This window comes from Hemicordylus capensis, chromosome 6 (assembly GCF_027244095.1).
Source record: "Hemicordylus capensis ecotype Gifberg chromosome 6, rHemCap1.1.pri, whole genome shotgun sequence".
Taxonomy (NCBI): Eukaryota; Metazoa; Chordata; class Lepidosauria; order Squamata; family Cordylidae; genus Hemicordylus; species Hemicordylus capensis.
The window spans coordinates 93,193,615-93,212,594 of record NC_069662.1 but is presented as its reverse complement, the minus strand read 5'-3'; the positions used below and the strand labels follow the sequence as shown (position 1 = coordinate 93,212,594).

The window sequence follows — 18,980 nt, the reverse complement described above, 5'->3', positions numbered from 1 at the left end:
AGTGTTTATCCAGTGAAAAAATCATGCAGATGACTTAAGCAAAATAACCAAGCTGCACATACTACAGAGAAAGGCAATTCAGCTAGTTACTGGCCAATTCCTCTTCAACTCAGCTACCAGCATTCTAACTGGAGCTTGTAGGAGAATTTGTGGAATGCAATATATGGTACGTGGACCATATATTTGTTGCCAGCTCCAGATGGCATTGGCTTTTTGCACCAGTAACCCTAATGACCACTAGGGGCATTGGGAGTAGAGATAGATAGGGTCTCCTTTTTCCTGTTTATCTCTGCCTCTATGACCCCTTTATGGATAGAATGTACTCAGGAACTTCCTGGGAGTGACTTCTTCCTTTCCCCAGAATGCTTCTGGCTCTCTCTCTCCCTGAGCACCATGCTTCTATAGCTCTCTCTTTGACCACCATGTAGCCAGTGGTTAGATATAGGTCTTTCCTATCATCATGGACTTCGGAATAAAATATGTTAGTTTAACCTTACATGAATCTCCATAAGCATTTAAAAGCTGTTGCCCCTGAGACTGTGTTAAATTTTGCTGTAATGGGAGTGAGTTAGCTCCTGAAATACTCTGCTATATAAGTCATTACCCACAACAGTATCAACCTGCCTAGAGAGCAGAAAGCTGTTGGTTCGAATCCCTGCTGGTGTTTCCCAGAATATGGGAAACTCCTATATCAGACAGCAGCGATATAGGAAGGTGCTGAAAAGCATCATCTCATACTGCACGGGGAAAGCAATGGTAAATCACTCCTGTATTCTACCAAAAAAACCACATGGCTCTGTTGTTGCCAGGAGTCAACACTGACTCGACGGCACAACCTTTCCTACATATTATTGCCCCCCGCCATCCCAGGTGCGTTCATTTTGAAAACTGTATTTGAATATGTAGGAGATGCTTAAATTGACTGCATATTTAGAGAAAATTAAGTTTATTACAATTTTTTTAATTAGAAGAGACCAAACTGTCAAAGAGTAGTGGAAAAACAATATGCCTCTAGTAAAAGGCAATTGTGTACACCTTTTGTTAGGAATATAGGAGCATAGGAAGCTGCCTTCTACTGAGTCAGACTATTGGTCCATCCAGCTCTGTATTGTCTACAAGGTTGTAGGCAGGAGTCTCTCCCAGCCCTATCTTGGAGATGCCAACTTGGAACCCCACTTTACATCAGATACTAACACCCAGATGGCCTTTTCTTTTCCATCAGGTGGTGTTTGTAGTCCCTTTTTATATACAGGTCCACATGCAAATGGTGTAGCAAATGGGTCCATCAAGCACTGACTTCCCCACTATCGCTGTGCGCCTGTCAACCTTTATAATGTGAATAAATTGCTGAACTTACCTCCTAGTTGGAAGAAAGTTGTTATCTGTAAGTTCTCTTTAAAGCACCCTTCTGTGTGGCATGGAGAACTAAATAAATCTGCAGGAAGACTCTTTCAGTGGGGTAGAGAAACGTACTAGCTAAATAATGCTAGAGCTGCATTCTAAAATGGGTCCAGTTTTGCAATCAATTTCCTGGGCATCTGTTCAAAACATGAAAATGAGTCTCTAATTCACTCCATGCTTTTATAACCATTTAATTTTATTTAGGCCTTTAGTCTTCTCCCAGCCTGTTCTTTTCTCCTGTATAAACCTTCATGTGTGCTTCACTGTTGGAAACCTGTCACATCTAAAGCAGCATTAAGTATATTTTGTATTAGCTGCCCTAAAGATTTTACTGTCAAGCAGGCCAAGGAAGATCAGGATTTGTTCTTTAACAGATTGTTCAATCGCCACAAAGATGTAAGTGGTTCAAAAATGTGGAGTCTGGCTGGCACATTTCCTCTTCAGCAACTTCATTGCCAGCACCTGGGAAAGATGAATGACTTCCACTTCTGAATAGTTTTCATTGGCCAGTTCAATATATCTTGATGATGATTACAGTATGTCTGATCCAAGACCCCTTTTGTCTGTTTCTTCACTAGATCTGGTAGACCATGTGTATTAAAATGAATCAAATATTTGTTTTAAAAATGCTTTTTTGAAAAAAGTATTTCCCTGGTGGAGCAGACTAAGTTCCATCTAGTCCAAACTTCCATTTCCATGAGCAGCTAGTCAGTGGCGCTCTTACCCCTGGACTTCGTGGCCAAAGTCCAAGGCCTCCACACTCCCTGGGGGTCCCCAAATCCTCTTTATTCCTGAGTGGTGTGGATGCCACTGGCCCGTACTGTGCTGGGCGGCCAAGTGAGATTGTGACCTGTGCCGGGTGCTTTAGGGACAGAGTGGGGGTGGGGAAAGAAATATGTGGAATGGGAATATGTTAAGTGTTGAAATGTTTCTGCTAAGGTATATTTGCATAAATATTCCTATTTTATTCTCTTACATTCTTGTGAGTTCAGTTGCTGTTTGTGCCCTCAAGAACCCACATGTTAAAAATACTGTTGGGATATGCAACAGCTGCAGCTGAACTTACTGTTTATATAGTTTGCATGTAATCTGCTATGAAGCTAGAGGGGGCACTGTAGCTTCCTCAGTACTGGCTGGGCTAGCTAGGAGTTTCTATTGTCCTTGCTGTTCCTGTTTGTTCCTGTTCCTGTGTGTGCGTAGGCAAGCTCTGTACTGACCTCTAAGCGTTTGTCTCACAAATAAAGTTGTCTTAAACCTTGCACTGATATTTGTTCGCAGACACAGACAGCTCACATTCTGCATCAAATACTGTGTGTGTAACAGAGCGTATGTGCATAGGGGGGATGATGCTTAACTTCAGGGGCGGGGAGGGGCATCCAGCAAGGGGGTAGGCCTCCAAAGACATTTAGGTCCAGGCTTCAAAATTACCTAGGTGCACCTGTGCAACTAGCCAGGTGTTCCATTTCCAAAGCAGGAAATAAAGATCATTGTTTTGCTTGCTGTTTGCCCCAGAGGTACATCCTCCCTGTACATGGAGGTTTTATTTAGCTATCCTGGCCAATAGCTGTTGATAGACCATCCATTAATAGTATAGAAGCTGGATTGGAAGAAGATGAGGATGGCTTTAAAGTTGGAGGAAGAAACATCAATAATCTGTGCTGTGCTGAAGAAACCACTCTGATAGCTGAGAATGTGATGATCCGCAAGCTCTAGTAATGAAAGTCAAGGAGCACAGTGAAAAAATGGGACTACGACTAAATGTAAAGAAGACTAAGCTAATGACAACAGGTACAGCAACCAGCCTCAGAATTGATAATGAAGACATTGAAGTGGTGGATAGCTTCTGCCTTCTAGGATTGACCATAAACAGAAAAGGATCCAGCAGTCAAGAAATTGCCGCAGACTAGCACTTGGTAGGGTTGCAATGAAGGCCCTGGAAAGAATATTTCACCGCCATAGATGTGGATGGGGCTTGTTCCTGGGTCTGCTTAACCAATCCGTCAGACACAAGGATTGGGAATTATTAACTGAGGTTTATTGCTCTGCAATCAGCAATAGGTAATCAATAGGCTCATGCTCTCAAACCGATTACAGTTTGGTTACAGGTGCATCTTACATTTATACAGACAATCTAAATGGTGCTGACACCCTAGACACAGTATACATGGCCTAAGTATCTAGTACGCATGCGAATGATTCATTGTTCATCGGGTGATTACTCCTTATTTGGTTATATCCTGTTTTCTTACAGTGGAAAGCTTAACTGTCTTAGCAAGTTTCATAGATACAATTTATCTGGAGATAGATGATGTTAATCATGAGATGCAGTGATGTCCCTGAGTTTGGGCTAGGTTACTTTAAGTTACAGTGAGGTCTTCTGGGCAAACATGGAGTTTATTTGCTTTTCTAAACACATCACCGTGACGTGTCTATACCTACAAAGATTAGAATCATTCGAACAATGGTTTTCCGCATAATGCTCTATGGACGCAAAGGCTGGACTTTGAAGAAGCAAGATAGAAAAAGTATTGATGCTTTTGAACTTGCTGGAGAAGACTTTTGTGCTGGAGAAGACTTTTGAGGCTACCATGGACAGCCAGGAACAAATCAATCCAGAATTTCCACTCAAGGCACAAATGACCAGGTTCAAACTATCATACTTTGGACACATTATGTGAAAACCCAGCTCCCTTGAGAAGTCCATAATTCTGGAAAAAGTTGAAAGAAAGAAAAGAAGATGACCAGCAGCAAGGTGGATGGACTCGATTATGACAGAAATGAAGGCACTCGCTCTCCCCCTCCCCACCGCTCACTCACTCACTCCCCCCCCACTCGCTCCCCTTCTGTATCTGCATATAGAATCTCCACTGCCCAATCGCAGTGCTTCTGTTCTGCTACCTCAGATTGGTAAAGCACTGTGTGGGCGGGGCTTGCCATGTATGGCCTTAGTGTATTATGATAGATAGATGATAGATTATATTATATAGACAGTGAGATAGGGATGATCAACATCAAAAAAATTTTTAAATTTTTTTTTACCTTGTGTCTTTTTTATATTGGTTATTTATTTATTCATTGAATATATAAACCACCCAATAGCAAAACATCTAGGCGGTTTACAGAATTAAAACATCATATAAAATATAAAACATTTAAAATTCATAAAAAGATAAAAATCATAATAGATAAAAACACATTAAAATTGAAAAATTTGGTATCAGTTAAAGACCTGGGAATATAGGTACGTCTTCAGGGTCCTCCGAAAAACAAACAGAGAAGGAGATGCTCTTATTTCAGCAGGGAGAGAGTTCCAAAGCCCTGGGGCAGCCACAGAGAAGGCCCAGTCTTCTCTTGTTATTGAACAACAACAACCGAATACTTAATATAAGAAACTTGGCTATCTCAAAATTCATTATAAATAACATGAAGGTTCTGTATTGAGACAAAGGAATTATTTTGCAGCTCAGACATCTCACCTTTCTTCCATTGTGGAACTTAGGTTGGCATATATGCTGTTCTCAGGTGATTCTCACCTACTCAGGCAATGACCAGATCTGTACTTGTTTAGCTTCCACGTGGTGGCTGAATCATGTGCCCCGAGACTGTACACCAGGAATAGGCAACATTTGCATTCCCACTGTTGCTGAACTACAACTCCCATCATCCCCAGCCATAATTTATTGGCATAGTTCAACAACAGCTGGTGTGCCAAGGTTGCCTACCCCGCTGTATGCTAAGAATATGCTGCTGTTGCTCGGGAATAGTAGTGAGCAAAGTAAGATTAAATGGCCTAATGCTGCAGAAAGAAAACAAGGAAACATCAGCCAAAGAAGCGGTTGTGAAAATGAGTGGGCAAAAAAGAATGTAGCCCCAAGACCAAAGTAGAAGCTTGAGTGGATGAACAGCAGCATCTGGTGGTGATAGGGAGATGCCATTTATGCCATTTTAATAGTAAGCCTGTGCATTTTGGTGCCTAGAAAGGCAGCCTTTGTTTTAGCATATACAGTACTGTACTTCCTTTGCACTGCTTTTCAAAATGTTCTCTTCCCGTATGTTCCTCCAAAAACATGTCTGTACTTTTCCTTCCTGATTCCTAATTTATACTTCCCTTCCATCTTTTCATTTTCCAACTGCATCATTTTTTATGATGTTCTCTCTTAGTGAATAGGTAGTAAATCTTTTGTCCGCCATTCTTCTGGCTCATTAGAAACTTCTTTTTCTTAACAGAAATCAAGGTGTTGACTCTCACAGTACCATCTGCTCCTGCTATATCTACAAGGCACCATCCTTTATAGCCTCATAAGCATGATCTCTATGACATTCAAAACTGCCCTCTATTTTATATATGTTTATTCAAATCTAACACAAAGTTTACATCTCTAACTTGTTGATGCGCTTTTATTTTATTTTTATTCCTAACAATTTCTTTCTAGAATATAACCATGCACTAACCATAGCTCATTCTTCACCTTCAAAACTAATTGAAGTGGTGAACCTGCTGTTGTTGCTTTCCCCCAAAAAACAAGAATGCAAAGTGGGGGTTTTGTTTAGATTTCAAGATGATACCATGAAAAAATGCACCCCTCTCACCCCCAGCAAATCTAAATAATGAGTAAAGTTTATATTATTTAGTTCTCTTTTAAAGGGATTATTTATTTGAATTTAGATTTTTATACATTCGTAAGAGTGAAAAGGAAAGTGATATTCATCCACCTTTCCACCTATACTATCCTGTATACCCAATTATGCTCAAAGTAGTCTGCTTCCATTCACATTATGATGTGCTTTCAGTATAGAGCAGGGAGGCCCAAGTTGTGCTCCTTTGAAAGTAGTGTGAGAACCAGTGGTGCTGGATCATACCAAGGGTCCATCCAATCCAACACATTCTCTCCAGCAGTGGTCCCTAACAATCTCATAAGCGAACAAGACAGGGACAACTATCCACTGTCACTTTCCTCGGCAGCTGATATTCAGTGTAGGGATGTGCGAACCAGCATAAGGTCAAGCCGGTTCACCATTGAACCAAGCTGTCTCAAAGGCTTGCCCTCGAGTTGGACCAGGTCTAGTTCGGCTCAAGGTCAAGCAAACGCCCCCCCCCCATCTGACTTGGGGCCGGTTCGGGATTCTAAACTTTTTTTTAAATAACTGAACATGTCCAGTCCAGTTCGAATCTGGCTTGGGCGTGAACCAAACCAGGCAAACCAGTTTTGTGCACATCCCTAATTCAGTGGTATACCACCTCTGAATATTGAGGTTTGAGGAGCCTTGTGAATGGTCTGGGAGAACCTAATGCATAGGGACATAGGAAGCTGCTTTTTACTGAGTCAGACCATTGGTCCATCTAGCTCACTATTTTCTATAGTTCCTGGCAATGGTTTCTCCAAGGTTTCAGACAGGAGTTTTACTGCCCTGCTTGGACATGCCAGAGACTAAACCTGGGACCGTCTGCATGCACTGAGCTATGGCTTCATTCCCTGCAAAGCAAAAGCTGATTGGTCATTTGGAAAGAGACCATGGGAAGCCCTATGTAAGAGCAGCATAGAAGTATGATAAATAAATATTATGAACAATTTCATGGAAATTAGAGGCTTGGCTTACAGAATGGTGGAATTTCCATGCCAGCTGCAGTAGCTTTTCAAATGGCTGGCACTGAAACAAGCTTTGTGTCTAGAGGGAAAAGAGCAATAGAATGGAATTTCCAAAGATGAGCAGGGTCTTGTTATCGTTATTTATATCTGATTTATTTTTTTGTTTGAGAGGCTTTTAAACCCCTTGAGAGAAATAGCCTTGACAGCTAGACCTTACAAATGCGGTTGACATTGTTGCTCTGCAGTACATTAGGAATATGAACAAAGAAAGCAATGTAACTTATCTGTCATGTCATGAATAATGGAGACTAGCTGTATAAAAGATATTTTTCCTAATTGCTTTGTAGGTGGTCTTTGAGGCCTTGCATAATTTGGAGCCTCGTGGTTATGTGGTTGGATGGATCATTGCTATCAGTTTGCTGGTGGGAATTCTCATCTTCCTGTTGTTGGCCGTGCTGCTATGGAAGGTAAGCTATCTGTCAGACACAACACAGACACAAGGATTAGCCACGGCCTTGGCATAAAATGCACATCTTTCTCTTTCCGTCTCTGCTAAGTATTTAGCATCCATTAATTTTAATGAGTAAATAGTCTTAGACACTGAGAGCATTACATGTCAGAAAAAGTGTTTACATTCGTTCCCTTTTTGGGGGAAATGGAAGATTCATAATGAGAAGGTGGTGTCAAAATCTTGACATGAAGGACACAGAGGTACAGACATACTTCCACACCAGTTGGCTTTTCAAGTGATTTTATTCCAGTAGCTATTGCAAATAGCCTGTTCAGTTAGCACTTAACCCTGTGTCTTTTGGGATTTATAGCATTAAAAGTACTTCAAGAAACAGGTACTATCCTCACTATAAGGATGTCTTATAAATTATCATTTGATACAATGCTTCAGAATGTCTCTCATTTTGGTCATTATCCTGCCTTTTCTCCCTCACTGTTATCAATGTTCTTTTCTTTAAACTTGTATATATGTCCATTTATTCCCAGCTGACATTTTCTGTCTGATCCTCCCACATACCCCACAGTTTTCACAACCCATCTCCTTCCACCTCTCAGGAAATCCCACAGAGAAGTTGTTGTTGTTGTTGTTACATTTAAATCCCGCTCTTCCTCCAAGGAGCCCAGAGCGGTGTACTATATACTTGAGTTTCTCTTTCACAACAACCCTGTGAAGTAGGCTAGGCTGAGAGAGACGTGACTGGCCCAGAGTCACCCAGCTAGTTTCATGGCTGAATGGGGATTTGAACTCGGGTCTCCCCAGTCCTAGTCCAGCACTCTAACCGCTACACCATGCTGGCTCTGTTGCTTAGTATTATTTCACGTTACATAAAGCTTTATAGAGTAACATAAGCAGAAGAGACAGGTCTCTATCCTTAGGAGCTCACAATCTAAATTGCTGGAGAGACAGTGAGGCAGAAAGTGAGGAAGTGACAAGGGTAACAAGGGGTGAATGCACACAAATGCAATTAGGGTTCATTTCAGCCTTCAGCAGCACCCGTAGTAGCTCTCCTCTTGTTTGTCCTTCACGTCCTTTAAGGCAGCTATACTTTGCTTTGTCTAGCATTCGCTGAGCAGGTCTATCGATGGCTATTGGTCTTGATGGTTGTAGGTTACTTCTCAGTTCAGAGGCAGGATGTCTCTGAATACCAGTTGCAGGGTAGCAACTGCAGGAGAGAGGGCATGCCTTCACCACTTGCCTGTGGATTTCTCATGCAACTGTGGGAAACAGAATGCTGGACCAGGGAGGCCTGGGGCCTGATTTAACAAGGCCGTTCTTATGACTAGGTAAAGATGGCTTCTGCCAGAATAACTGGAGTACTGCGCAGTCGGGAAATGACTTGATTATCAAGCCAGAGGTTGCCGGGTTCGAATCCCCGCTGGTATGTTTCCCAGACTATGGGAAACACCTATATCGAGCAGCAGCAATATAGGAAGATGCTGATGGGCATCATCTCAAATTGCACGGGAGATGGCAGTGGTAAACCCCTCCTGTATTCTACCAAGGACAACCACAGGGCTCTGTGGTCGCCAGGAGTCAACACCAACTCGATGGCACACTTTACCTTTACTGCTGTCTTTTTAAAAAAGCAGTGATGCTCTGAAGACAAGGCTGGGTCACTGTGGACCAGCAGCAGTAACAACTGGTTCTTTCCTCTCTCTAATAGAGGGAAGAATAAAATGGCTCACCCTAATAAAATGGCCCTCTCTGAGCCATTTTTGGAAGGGCGGTATAGAAATTGAATAAATAAATAAATAATAGGGAAAGTTATAATAGTTAGTTATAAAAAGTTATAACTTTTATAAGTTATAAAGGAATAATAGGGAATGTAAGCTAGTCCCGGCAATATTCTCCTAGTCTCTTCCCCACCCCACACATATTGCTTGGTCTGTTGAAGAGAGCTCAAACACACATTCTCCCTCACTAGCAAGGTAATGTGTGAATCAGTCTTGAATGAAATAGCCTAGGCCAGTGTTCTTCAGTGTCAGGCCCAGCAGCCAGTGGCAGCTCCCATCAACACTAAGAGGTCATTCACACGACTCGGTAAGCGGTGTGGGGGGAATGGCATGATTGCACTACCTTCCCCCCAAGATGATCCAGTTCTGTCCTTTGGCTGTGTGGCTTGCGCGCGCCCACACAGGCCATGCTGCCGGGAGCAGCGTAGCCATTTGTAGGCTGGGGAAATAAACTGAAGCCTGACCTCCAAGAATCCCACAATGCACTGCATCAGGAGCATGGTGCATTGGGGGATTTCCCCACTGCCAGGTGCTGCACAGCTGGGATCTGAGGTAGATAGGTGCACTTGTGCCCTTCTACCTCGATAAAAGCCCAAGTAAAAAACTCTGGCTACCCGGCGCTCCACACGAGCAGCCCTACTCAGGTAGGTCTCTGCAAGGCAGGGTAGGGCTGCTCATGTGAACAGCCTCTAAGTGTGGCTCCTTGACAGATTGTTGATTGGGTCTGTGTGAAGCTTCAGCTGCCAAAAGAGGGGAGCACGGAACAGGGTGGGAAGATGGCATGCCCCTGTGTGACTTTGCCATTTGACAGGCTGATAAGCTTGGGATAGCATGTGGCGGCATCCCTGTTGCCAGACAACTGATTTGTTGAATCAGAGACAGGGAGACGGGGCAAGTGCTCGGATACGCAGCCAGCGAGAAGCACTGCAGGCATGGATTGCTGTTCCAGAAAGTGAACAAAACCATGGTTATGGTGGCATCCACGTTCAGACATAACGTTGCTGCCAAAAAAACCTCGGGTTACAGTGGCAGAACTCACTACAAACCAAAGGTTCAAATTGGAGTTTAACATACAAGGCAAAACTCCAATTGCTTTTGCTGTGAAACTGCGGATGCACGCATTTGGACTTTACAGAGTTACAACCTCTGCCCCGTTGCAAATGCCCCATGCAAATGCAGCCATTGTTTCTGATGGGGAAACTGTTTTGTGGTGGTTCAGGATTCACATATGCAAATCATTACTGGAAGTTGCAGTCATAAGGTGATGAACATGGAAGTATGGACTAGCCCAAAGAGAATGAAATCGGAGCTCCTTTCCCTCCCCAAGTAGCGAGAGAGAGAAAGGAGAAGCCCACTGGGCAAAATCACAAACACATGACATTCTTAACCTGCATTACCTAGGAAAATGCCCTGCATATTTATTCTGTAGTGCATGTGACACATGAATTTGACCATGAGTGGCCTAATATAAGCACTATAGATTTTACTGGATGGAAAGAATATGAGAGTATTGTACATACAGGAACAAGACTGATTATGCACAAATGCCACTGTATATAAATAGGAGCTTGGCCAAACTTTCCCCACTCTTCACAGTATTTTCATTTGTCCTCCAGAAGTAATTGGGCTTTGTTGGTGGTCTGTGTATATGGCTTGCAAAGGCAATGTATTCTCTGCAATCGTGCGGGTAAACACTCTATTTGATTTTAAAGTCTTGCCAGTGGGGACTCTGTACATCAGAAGCAGTTAGACATTCTAGCTTTTATCTTGGCACCATGTAAACATATATAATCCACTGGCAAGCAAGAAGTCCTTTTGTGGTACAGAAAACCTTTATAAATAACTAGTATTCTTAAGAACCTAAGCCAAGACACACTATATATATCAACTTTGAAATTGCAAATAAGTACATACTATTACCAAAGTCTCAGACATATAAAGTAAAACAGCAGAAGCATTTAAAAAATAAATAATTGTTCCATAGGTCCATATTTCAGAGAATGAGGTATTAATTCCTTGATCTTTATTTACTACTGGTTGAAACAACCATGCAGCAATTGTTTCTGCTAATAATGATGGGAATGATACAACGTTCTGTCAAAGATTCTGTATTTTTGGCAGGCAAAATGAACTATCATTCAATTGCATTGCTCTTTTATTGACCTCCACAATAATATTTAAAATTGAGCCTGAATGTAGACTTTTTAAGCAATGCCAGAAATCTTTTAATATTTTCTGCATCTATTTATTTATTTATTTATTAAAAGGGAGCAGCATAATCGATAAATCATTCTTCTGACAATGATATGGCATTTGACTGCTCTGTGCTCCAGTTGAGATTTGCAAAATATGAAAGTACTTGTATCATTTAAAAAACAAATAAACATTATTTCCGAAGAATGAACATTTTGTAGAATACTTTATATTGTTTACCATCTTCACTGAAATGTAGGATTTTGTAAACTAAACACAACCATGTTTTGTAAAATGGGGACAATCCACTCAAAGTTCAGATCATTTAATTCCCACTGATATCAGTGGTATGGGTGAATTACCATTGCTGTCTCTCACTGACCTCACTGTGACTTAAAAGGGGCTTGACCTTCAAATGGCTCATGCCCAATATCCAGAAAAATGAGTCCTGGCTTACATGCCATGCGTGGTTCAGCACTGCCTGTGCTGCTGTGTATGTCTAAAATATGCCTGCACCATGACAGAACAGGGCTATTCCACTGCAATAAACTGTAATAATGTTTATCTATCTATAGCACACAGAGCCATTTGGCTCAGAGGTGTAGGAAGGTTGACAGTGGTCTTAGTAGAGGGTATGAGGGTGGGCACCGTGTTAACATTGCCACTGTGCATGCGCCATCCCCCTCGGGTTTTACGATTGGCTAGCTGAAGAGCTGGTGGAGTTACATTGGTGGTGTTCAAATCCTCTCTTGACACTATCAAGGGAAACATCTTCAAAAGTATCTGTGTTGCTCCTGAATTTTCAGTAAGCGAGTAATGCACTGCAGAGAAGTGAAGATACTTGCTTCTTTGGCAGTTAACCACCAGTTCACCAGTGCAATGTTCCCACTCATCCACTTTTGCTGTGTCTGTTCTGGTGTCAAGTTGTGCATAATGATGTGGAACCACTCTTGCTAATTTGCACTGCAGATGGATCTGACCGCAGTGCTTTAGTCTGTATTGGGTCAAGAGAAGGGTCAGATTAGGCCTATCATATTTATTTATTATTTTATTTATTTAACGTATTTGTATACCACCCCAAACCAAGGTTTCAAGGTGGTTCACAACAAAACAAAAACAAAACATTAAAATCAATTAAATGCTAAAAAACAGTTTAAAACAAATCAATAAACAATATAAAATTTAAAAAGTTAAAAAGCTAAAAGGTCTGGGTAAAAAGATGAGTATTCAGACACTTTTTAAAAGCTGCTAGAGACGGGGAGACTCTTATTCCCACGGGAAGTGCGTTCCAAAGTGTCGGGGCGACAACAGAAAAGGCCCATCCCTGGGTAGCCACGAGGTGACATGAAGGTAGCCACAGACGAACCTCCTCTGATGTACGCAGTGGATGATGGGGATCATGCAGAAGAAGACACTCTCCTAAGTACCATGGGCCTAAGCTGTTTAGGGCTTTATATGTTATAACCAGCACTTTATATTTTGCCTGGAAACGTAAGAACATAAGAACAGCCCTGCTGGATCAGGCCCAAGAATGGCCATCTAGTCCAGCATCCTGTTTCACACCGTGCCCCACCAGATGCCACTGGAAGCCACAGGCAGGAGTTGAGGGCATGCCCTCTCTCCTGCTGTTACTCCCCTGCAACTGGTACTTGAAAGCATCCTGCCTTTGAGCCTGGAGGTGGTCTCCAACTAGTAGCCAATGATAGACCTCTCCTCCATGAAGTTATCCAAACCCTTCTTAAAGCCATCCATGTTTTGCAGTAAACTTATTGGCAGCCAGTGCAACTCCTGTAATATAGGAGTAATATGGTTTCTTTGAGATGACCCGGAGACCAACCTGTCTGCCACATTTTGTACTAATTGTAGTTTCCAAACTACGTACAAAGGCAGCCCCACATAGAGCGCATTGCAGTAATCAAGTCTGGAGGTTACCAGCAAGTGTACTACTGTTTTGACATCATGAACCTCAAGAAATGGATGCAGCTGGCGTATCAACCGAAGCTGATAGAAAGCGCTTCTGACCACTGCCTCAGCCTGGGGAACCAGGGAAAGGTGTGGATCCAGAAACACTCCCAGACTGCGTACCTGTTCCTTCTGAGGAAGTGTGACCCCATCTAGAACAGGTAGATCAATATCGCTTCCTGAGTGATGACCCTGCATAATGAGAACCTCCGTCTTGTCTGGATTCAGTCTCAGTTTGTTATCCCTCATCCAGCCCATTACTGCTTCCAAGCAGGCATTCAGGGAGGATATGCCTTCTCCTGATGATGTTGACTAGGATAAATAGATTTGGGTGTCATCAGCGTACTGATAACACCCAGCACCAAATCTCCAGATTCTCTCTCCCAACGGTTTCATGTAGATATTAAAAAGCATTGGAGACAGTATGGCACCCTGAGGGACCCCATATAAAAGCTCAGATTTTGAAGAGCAACAGTCTCCAAGCGACACAATCTGGAATCTGCCAGAAAGGTAGGAGCAGAACCACTGCAAAACAGTGCCTCCCACCCCCAACCCCCTCAGACATTCCAGAAGGATACTATGGTCAATAGTATCGAAAGCCGCCAAGAGATCCAAAAGGACCAACAGAGTCACACTTCCTCTGTCAAGTCCTAACAGGAGATCATCCATCAGGCTGACCATTCCTGTTTGGAAAGGTACAGTTTTCCCAGAACACATGCAGATGCACTGAAGCTGGCAGTGCAGGCACAATTTTAAACTTGCCACTGCAGAGATATGCTGGTCACAGCTTTGCAAATGGAAAGGAATGTTTCCATACCAGTGCCTTCCCTCTAACCTTTCCTAAGCTGTTTCTGTTGGCAGTTTGGTAGACATTTAAGCCTTTGGTTGTCCCTTCTTGTTGTAGTGATTAATTACTGTTAAGTCACAGCTGTCTGCTTTTGGTCTGAGTAGTCTATTTTTGTAAGAGGGATATGGGGAGAGAGGCTTTGAAAACAGAAATTACATTTCAGGTATTCTATTTTACTCTCTCTCTCTCTTTGAAATTCCTATTAATTTCTAAATTGCCTTTTGTAATGGTTCAAATAGAAACAATATTTTCCTTCTAAAAGTTTTATTTTAAAAATACAGTAGATGGCAGTGTAGCTATGCTGAATGGCAACTAGTATATTGCAGTTAGTGGTCTCGTTTTGCTTAGCAAAATGTATTAGGAATCAGGCTTTTTAAATTCAAACCTCACATGAATGTCAGCTCCACTGGGACCCAGTTGCTTTGCTCTATGATCAAGTCAGCCTGTTCTGTTTTTGCTAGGAGCAATCAGGAATTTGATGACAGAAATTGCCTGGCCTTCATGAGGGTTGCTGCTGCTGCTCCTCTGGAACAACAAGAGGGACTATCTTTAGGAAAGTAAAAGGATACAGATCTGTGACTAATTCATGGGAATAGTGGTTTGATTGTGGTTTCTATACAAAAAGAGTATGCCAAAAGAAAAAGGCGGAGGTAACCACCACAAAAATGTGGCATTCGCTACTAGGGGGCCACATCCAAGATGGCCACCCAAATGCTCTAAACATGGCTCACATCACCTGGTGTGACTAATTGGGCGACACAGCATGTGATATGCAGTGTGGCCATGAAGATCAGTTTTAACATCATCAAACCTTTTTAACAAAACTGCAGTACGTGGAGCATTCAACCACACGTTTGAGATTAGATGACAAATCTATACAGGATGTTAACAGTTGCATTGCTGTATTGGCTCTGATCTATCCAAGCTGGCTCTAAAGCTTTCCATACTGGCACGATTGCTTCTGAAGAACTTGCCAAAACTTTGAACAGCACACTACCATGATTCATCTCAGGAAGTACAAAGCATTCTCAGCAGCATCCATAGATTCATCTTCTGCACTATGCAAAATTATTGCTGGGATCTTTCATTTATAGATTAATATACACAAATTAATCAGTTTCAGTGTCTCCATGCAGAAGCATGTAAATACTCACACATGAAGAGGAAGAAATATGGACAAAAGGATTGTGTTGTGATGGATGTAGGGACAAAACCTATTCATGCAGCATCATATGTGACATTAAATAGAAGCATTAAATAGAGATGTGCCCGAACTGGTTCGGTGCCTCCTTAGGGAAGTGCCAGACCAGTTTGGGCACCGGCATTCAAACGAGTACGGTGGGGCGGAGGTTGGTTCCTTTCAAAAAGAAGCAACCTTTTAAGCTTTTTAAAGGAACGCTATCCGAGCCGTTCGTATACATCCCTAGAGTGAAAAAAGAAAACATTAAATGGAATGGAAAGTGTCAAATGGAAGAAGGGTATTTTTGATTACAAGGCTCTTTGCTCAAAGGAAGTGGCCCAGATGATTCTTCCAACACATTTACACTGTATTTTTGGGTGAAGGTACACGTCTCTTATGTAGAAACTACAGTCCAACCTTTGGTCACATATCTATATAATTTTACCTTACTGCTTTCTATGCTGGCCTGAGGAGACAGATTTCTAGTTGCTTTCAGCAAACAATCCTTTGCTTCAATAACTTTAAGCACAAGCATGCTAGGCAGTGCTTTGATTGGTGAATGATGCACAACTGTGCTAGGGTGAACTCCAATGTGCACTAATATGCAACCGACCTATTTGAATCTTCCCGCCCTGGCAAAAATTACCTATCTGCTTTTGCAAATAACCATCCTGAACATATGAATGTTGCTTGTGCAGGCAATAGAAATACCCACAGACAAAATAAGGAAGGTTTCAGGCATCCCGGATGGTAATGGTTTTTTCCAAGTCTAACCCTCTCTGTCCTTCCTGCAGCACCAGCCTTCATCAGATGCCCTTTCTTCCCAAGGTTGCCACTTCTTCTTGATCTTTTTGTTTTCCCCATAAGTGTTCATCTCACCAGTATAAAGGAAATAGCTCTTCCGGTTTATTCTCTACAATGGTGAATCCAAAGCAATATAACCAAGATCAACTAAATGCTAATAACATCAGTGAAACTTAGCAAACCTTCTCACCCCAGTTGTCATTGAATCCACTGATTTTATCACTGTCTTAGAAAGCTGCCATATAGTGGCTGATGTGCAGACTAAGGAAGCACTAGTTGTGCACCAGCTGCAGCTGTGTTCCAGAGTAATGCGGTATGCATGCTTGCAGGAGGAGGATTTTACCTATCTCCCCTTTCCCCAGGAGCACTTTGTGTGACCTGGAAGTAGGTGCCTAAAGGTTGGGCTGCCTTCAGGGACCTGCTTTCAGGTTGCAGGGAGCGCTTCTGGGGGCAGGGGAGATTGGTGGGTATTGCTTCTCCCCATGAACGGATGGGGCTGTGCTGTGCTGCTCTGCAGTGCAACACTACCAGTGCTTATCATACAATCACTGCTGCTTCATTAGTTTGCATGTCAGCTGCTGAGTCTGGCCACTGGTCCATTTAGCTCAGTATGTTCAACACTAACTGGCAGCAACTCTCCAAATTTTCAGACAGGATTCTTTTACTGCTCTACCCTACCCTGCCTTAGAGATGCCAGGGATTGAATTTGGGACCTTCTGTGTGCAAACTAGATGCTCTGCTACTAAGCTATTAGTAGCTTAGTAGCCCACCCCTGTTACCCTCTACTTATAGGTTTATTTAAAGGGTTAATAATTGTTCCCTTATCACCTAGTCCAATCTATCCGTTTGTGAATTTATATAGCTCTGCTGACTAACGAAAAATAGACAATAATGGATCACATTGATATTAGTCAGCTATACAAGGGTAACTGCTCTATGGACTGGCCTTTTACTATTACAAAAAATGAGACCTGATTGTATAATTTCATTCTAAAAGTATTACTCCTTTGCATATATGTCCCTATTATTGCCCTTAGTTCTTAGTGATCTCCCTGGAAATCACATAACACACCAAAAATACATGTTGACAGAATATTCACAAATATTTTAACAACTCTGTGTGTGCGTGAGAGTCTGCATATGCTGTATGCTCTACAATTATTCATTACCAGAACCTTTCCCAGAGAGCTGGCTTTACCGTGGGTTTACTGGGAGGCTTTACTACGAGTTCAAAGTTGCCCCAAAAAACCAAAATAAAAAATGGATTTTTTAAAACCCCTGAGATAAATTGAGCTACACTTTAACACACAATAAAAAAACCTGAACTGTGTGTGATGTTTCAGGTTTAAAGCATTGTAGGTGTGTGAAAAAATAGTAGCTGATTTTTTTTAGATTTGAGAACAGTTTACAGGCTTGCTGGGTTTACTCATAAGTAAATGATTTAGTTCAATGGGCTTCCTCCCAAGTAAGAGTGCATAGAATTGCAGTGGTAGAAGTGTGGCTTTCACAGAGGCAGACTATTTCCCCCTCTTTGCCTTTTAAAGGTGTCTGTCTTTTATTGTTATGATTATTGTTGAGTCTGGGTGAGTAATTGAAACGACCTGCTTCTTGGTCTAGGGAGACAGCGGGTGTGTGTATTTTGCTTTGATGCTTCCTTTCATTCTCTTGTGCAATGGTACCAGCGGTACCTTCTTCAGTTGCAATTGCCAATTTTTTTTTTTTTTGCAAGAGCCCAATGCTCTTGTGCAAATTCACTGAGGTGTGGAGGAGGAGGGATGGAAAGCCGTTGCATCACCTGTCCCCTCCTCCTCTCTCTCTCTCTCTCTCTCTCTCTCTCTTGCAGTGCACGAAGAAATGGTGTGGAATCCGATGGCTATCTCTAACTGGCTTCCAAACGTTAGTGTTAGCTGTTAGATTTTACATCACTTCCTCCCGTGCAGTCTGGAAAGCACCATGCAGTGTGAACTGCAGCGCAGAAATTAACTTTTTCCTTAATTTTGCATGTTGCAGTGGAAAACATTAATCTTCACACATGCTCACTTTAAAGAATGTTGTTTGTATAAAGAATTACCACTAAACTGAGATTAGTATTACACATCAGAGTTTTTCTTTCTCTTTTGCAATCTCCTTGTTGATCTCCCCTTATTTCTGGCCTGGTTTCAGAGTGCTTACTAGAGATGGCAGCAAACTCCATCTACAGTTTCATTGCAGGATCACCTGTAGATTCTGGGCTTCATGCTTCATTAATATTTATTAACTTTTCCAACTCCTTTTATTGCTTGTGGAAGGCCGTATGAACATATTTTTGTTCCAGTTGTGAGATAATACCATTGCAAGCAACTGTTGCAGCAAACTTTTCAAGATAATTCCTGGAGCAGATGTTTTGCAAGCAGACAATTTTTATTAAAAGAACAGTAGGAAATACTTTTCTCTTGCTTGTTTGGCCCTGGAGGAAATTAAAAAAACATTTCTGTAATTTTGATCGTAACTTCAAGTGTAGATTTTAATGTTCAAAGTATGTGTTTTGTGTGACGAATAGGCACCTTTAGGGCTCAGTAAGCAGTTTTAAAGGAAGATAAATCAAACATCTTTGTTAATTTTATGAATGCGTGTATGGCAATTGAGTTATTTTCTACTCGGTATTGTATTGCTTTGAAAAGTATCGGTGTAATAGAGACGGGTGGAACCTGCCCTCCCCATCCCATGGCTCATAGTTGGCTTTAGCTTGGAAACAAGGCAAACTACTTCCTTCCAAACCAGG

General features: G+C 42.0%; 1 protein-coding gene across 7 annotated transcripts in view; it reads left to right on the top strand.

Moving 5' to 3' along the window:
• ITGA9 (integrin subunit alpha 9) overlaps window positions 1-18,980 on the top strand; it is a 391,432-nt gene that overhangs the window by 357,667 nt on the left and 14,785 nt on the right. For all 7 annotated transcript variants that reach the window (XR_008309811.1, XR_008309810.1, XM_053261579.1 and 4 more), the window contains one exon: window positions 7,337-7,456. Coding sequence is in view for 5 of the 7 variants with exons in the window: in XM_053261579.1 (XP_053117554.1) it covers window positions 7,337-7,456 (120 nt within the window). In the remaining 2 variants the exon portion in view is untranslated. The remainder of the gene's footprint in view (window positions 1-7,336; window positions 7,457-18,980) is intronic.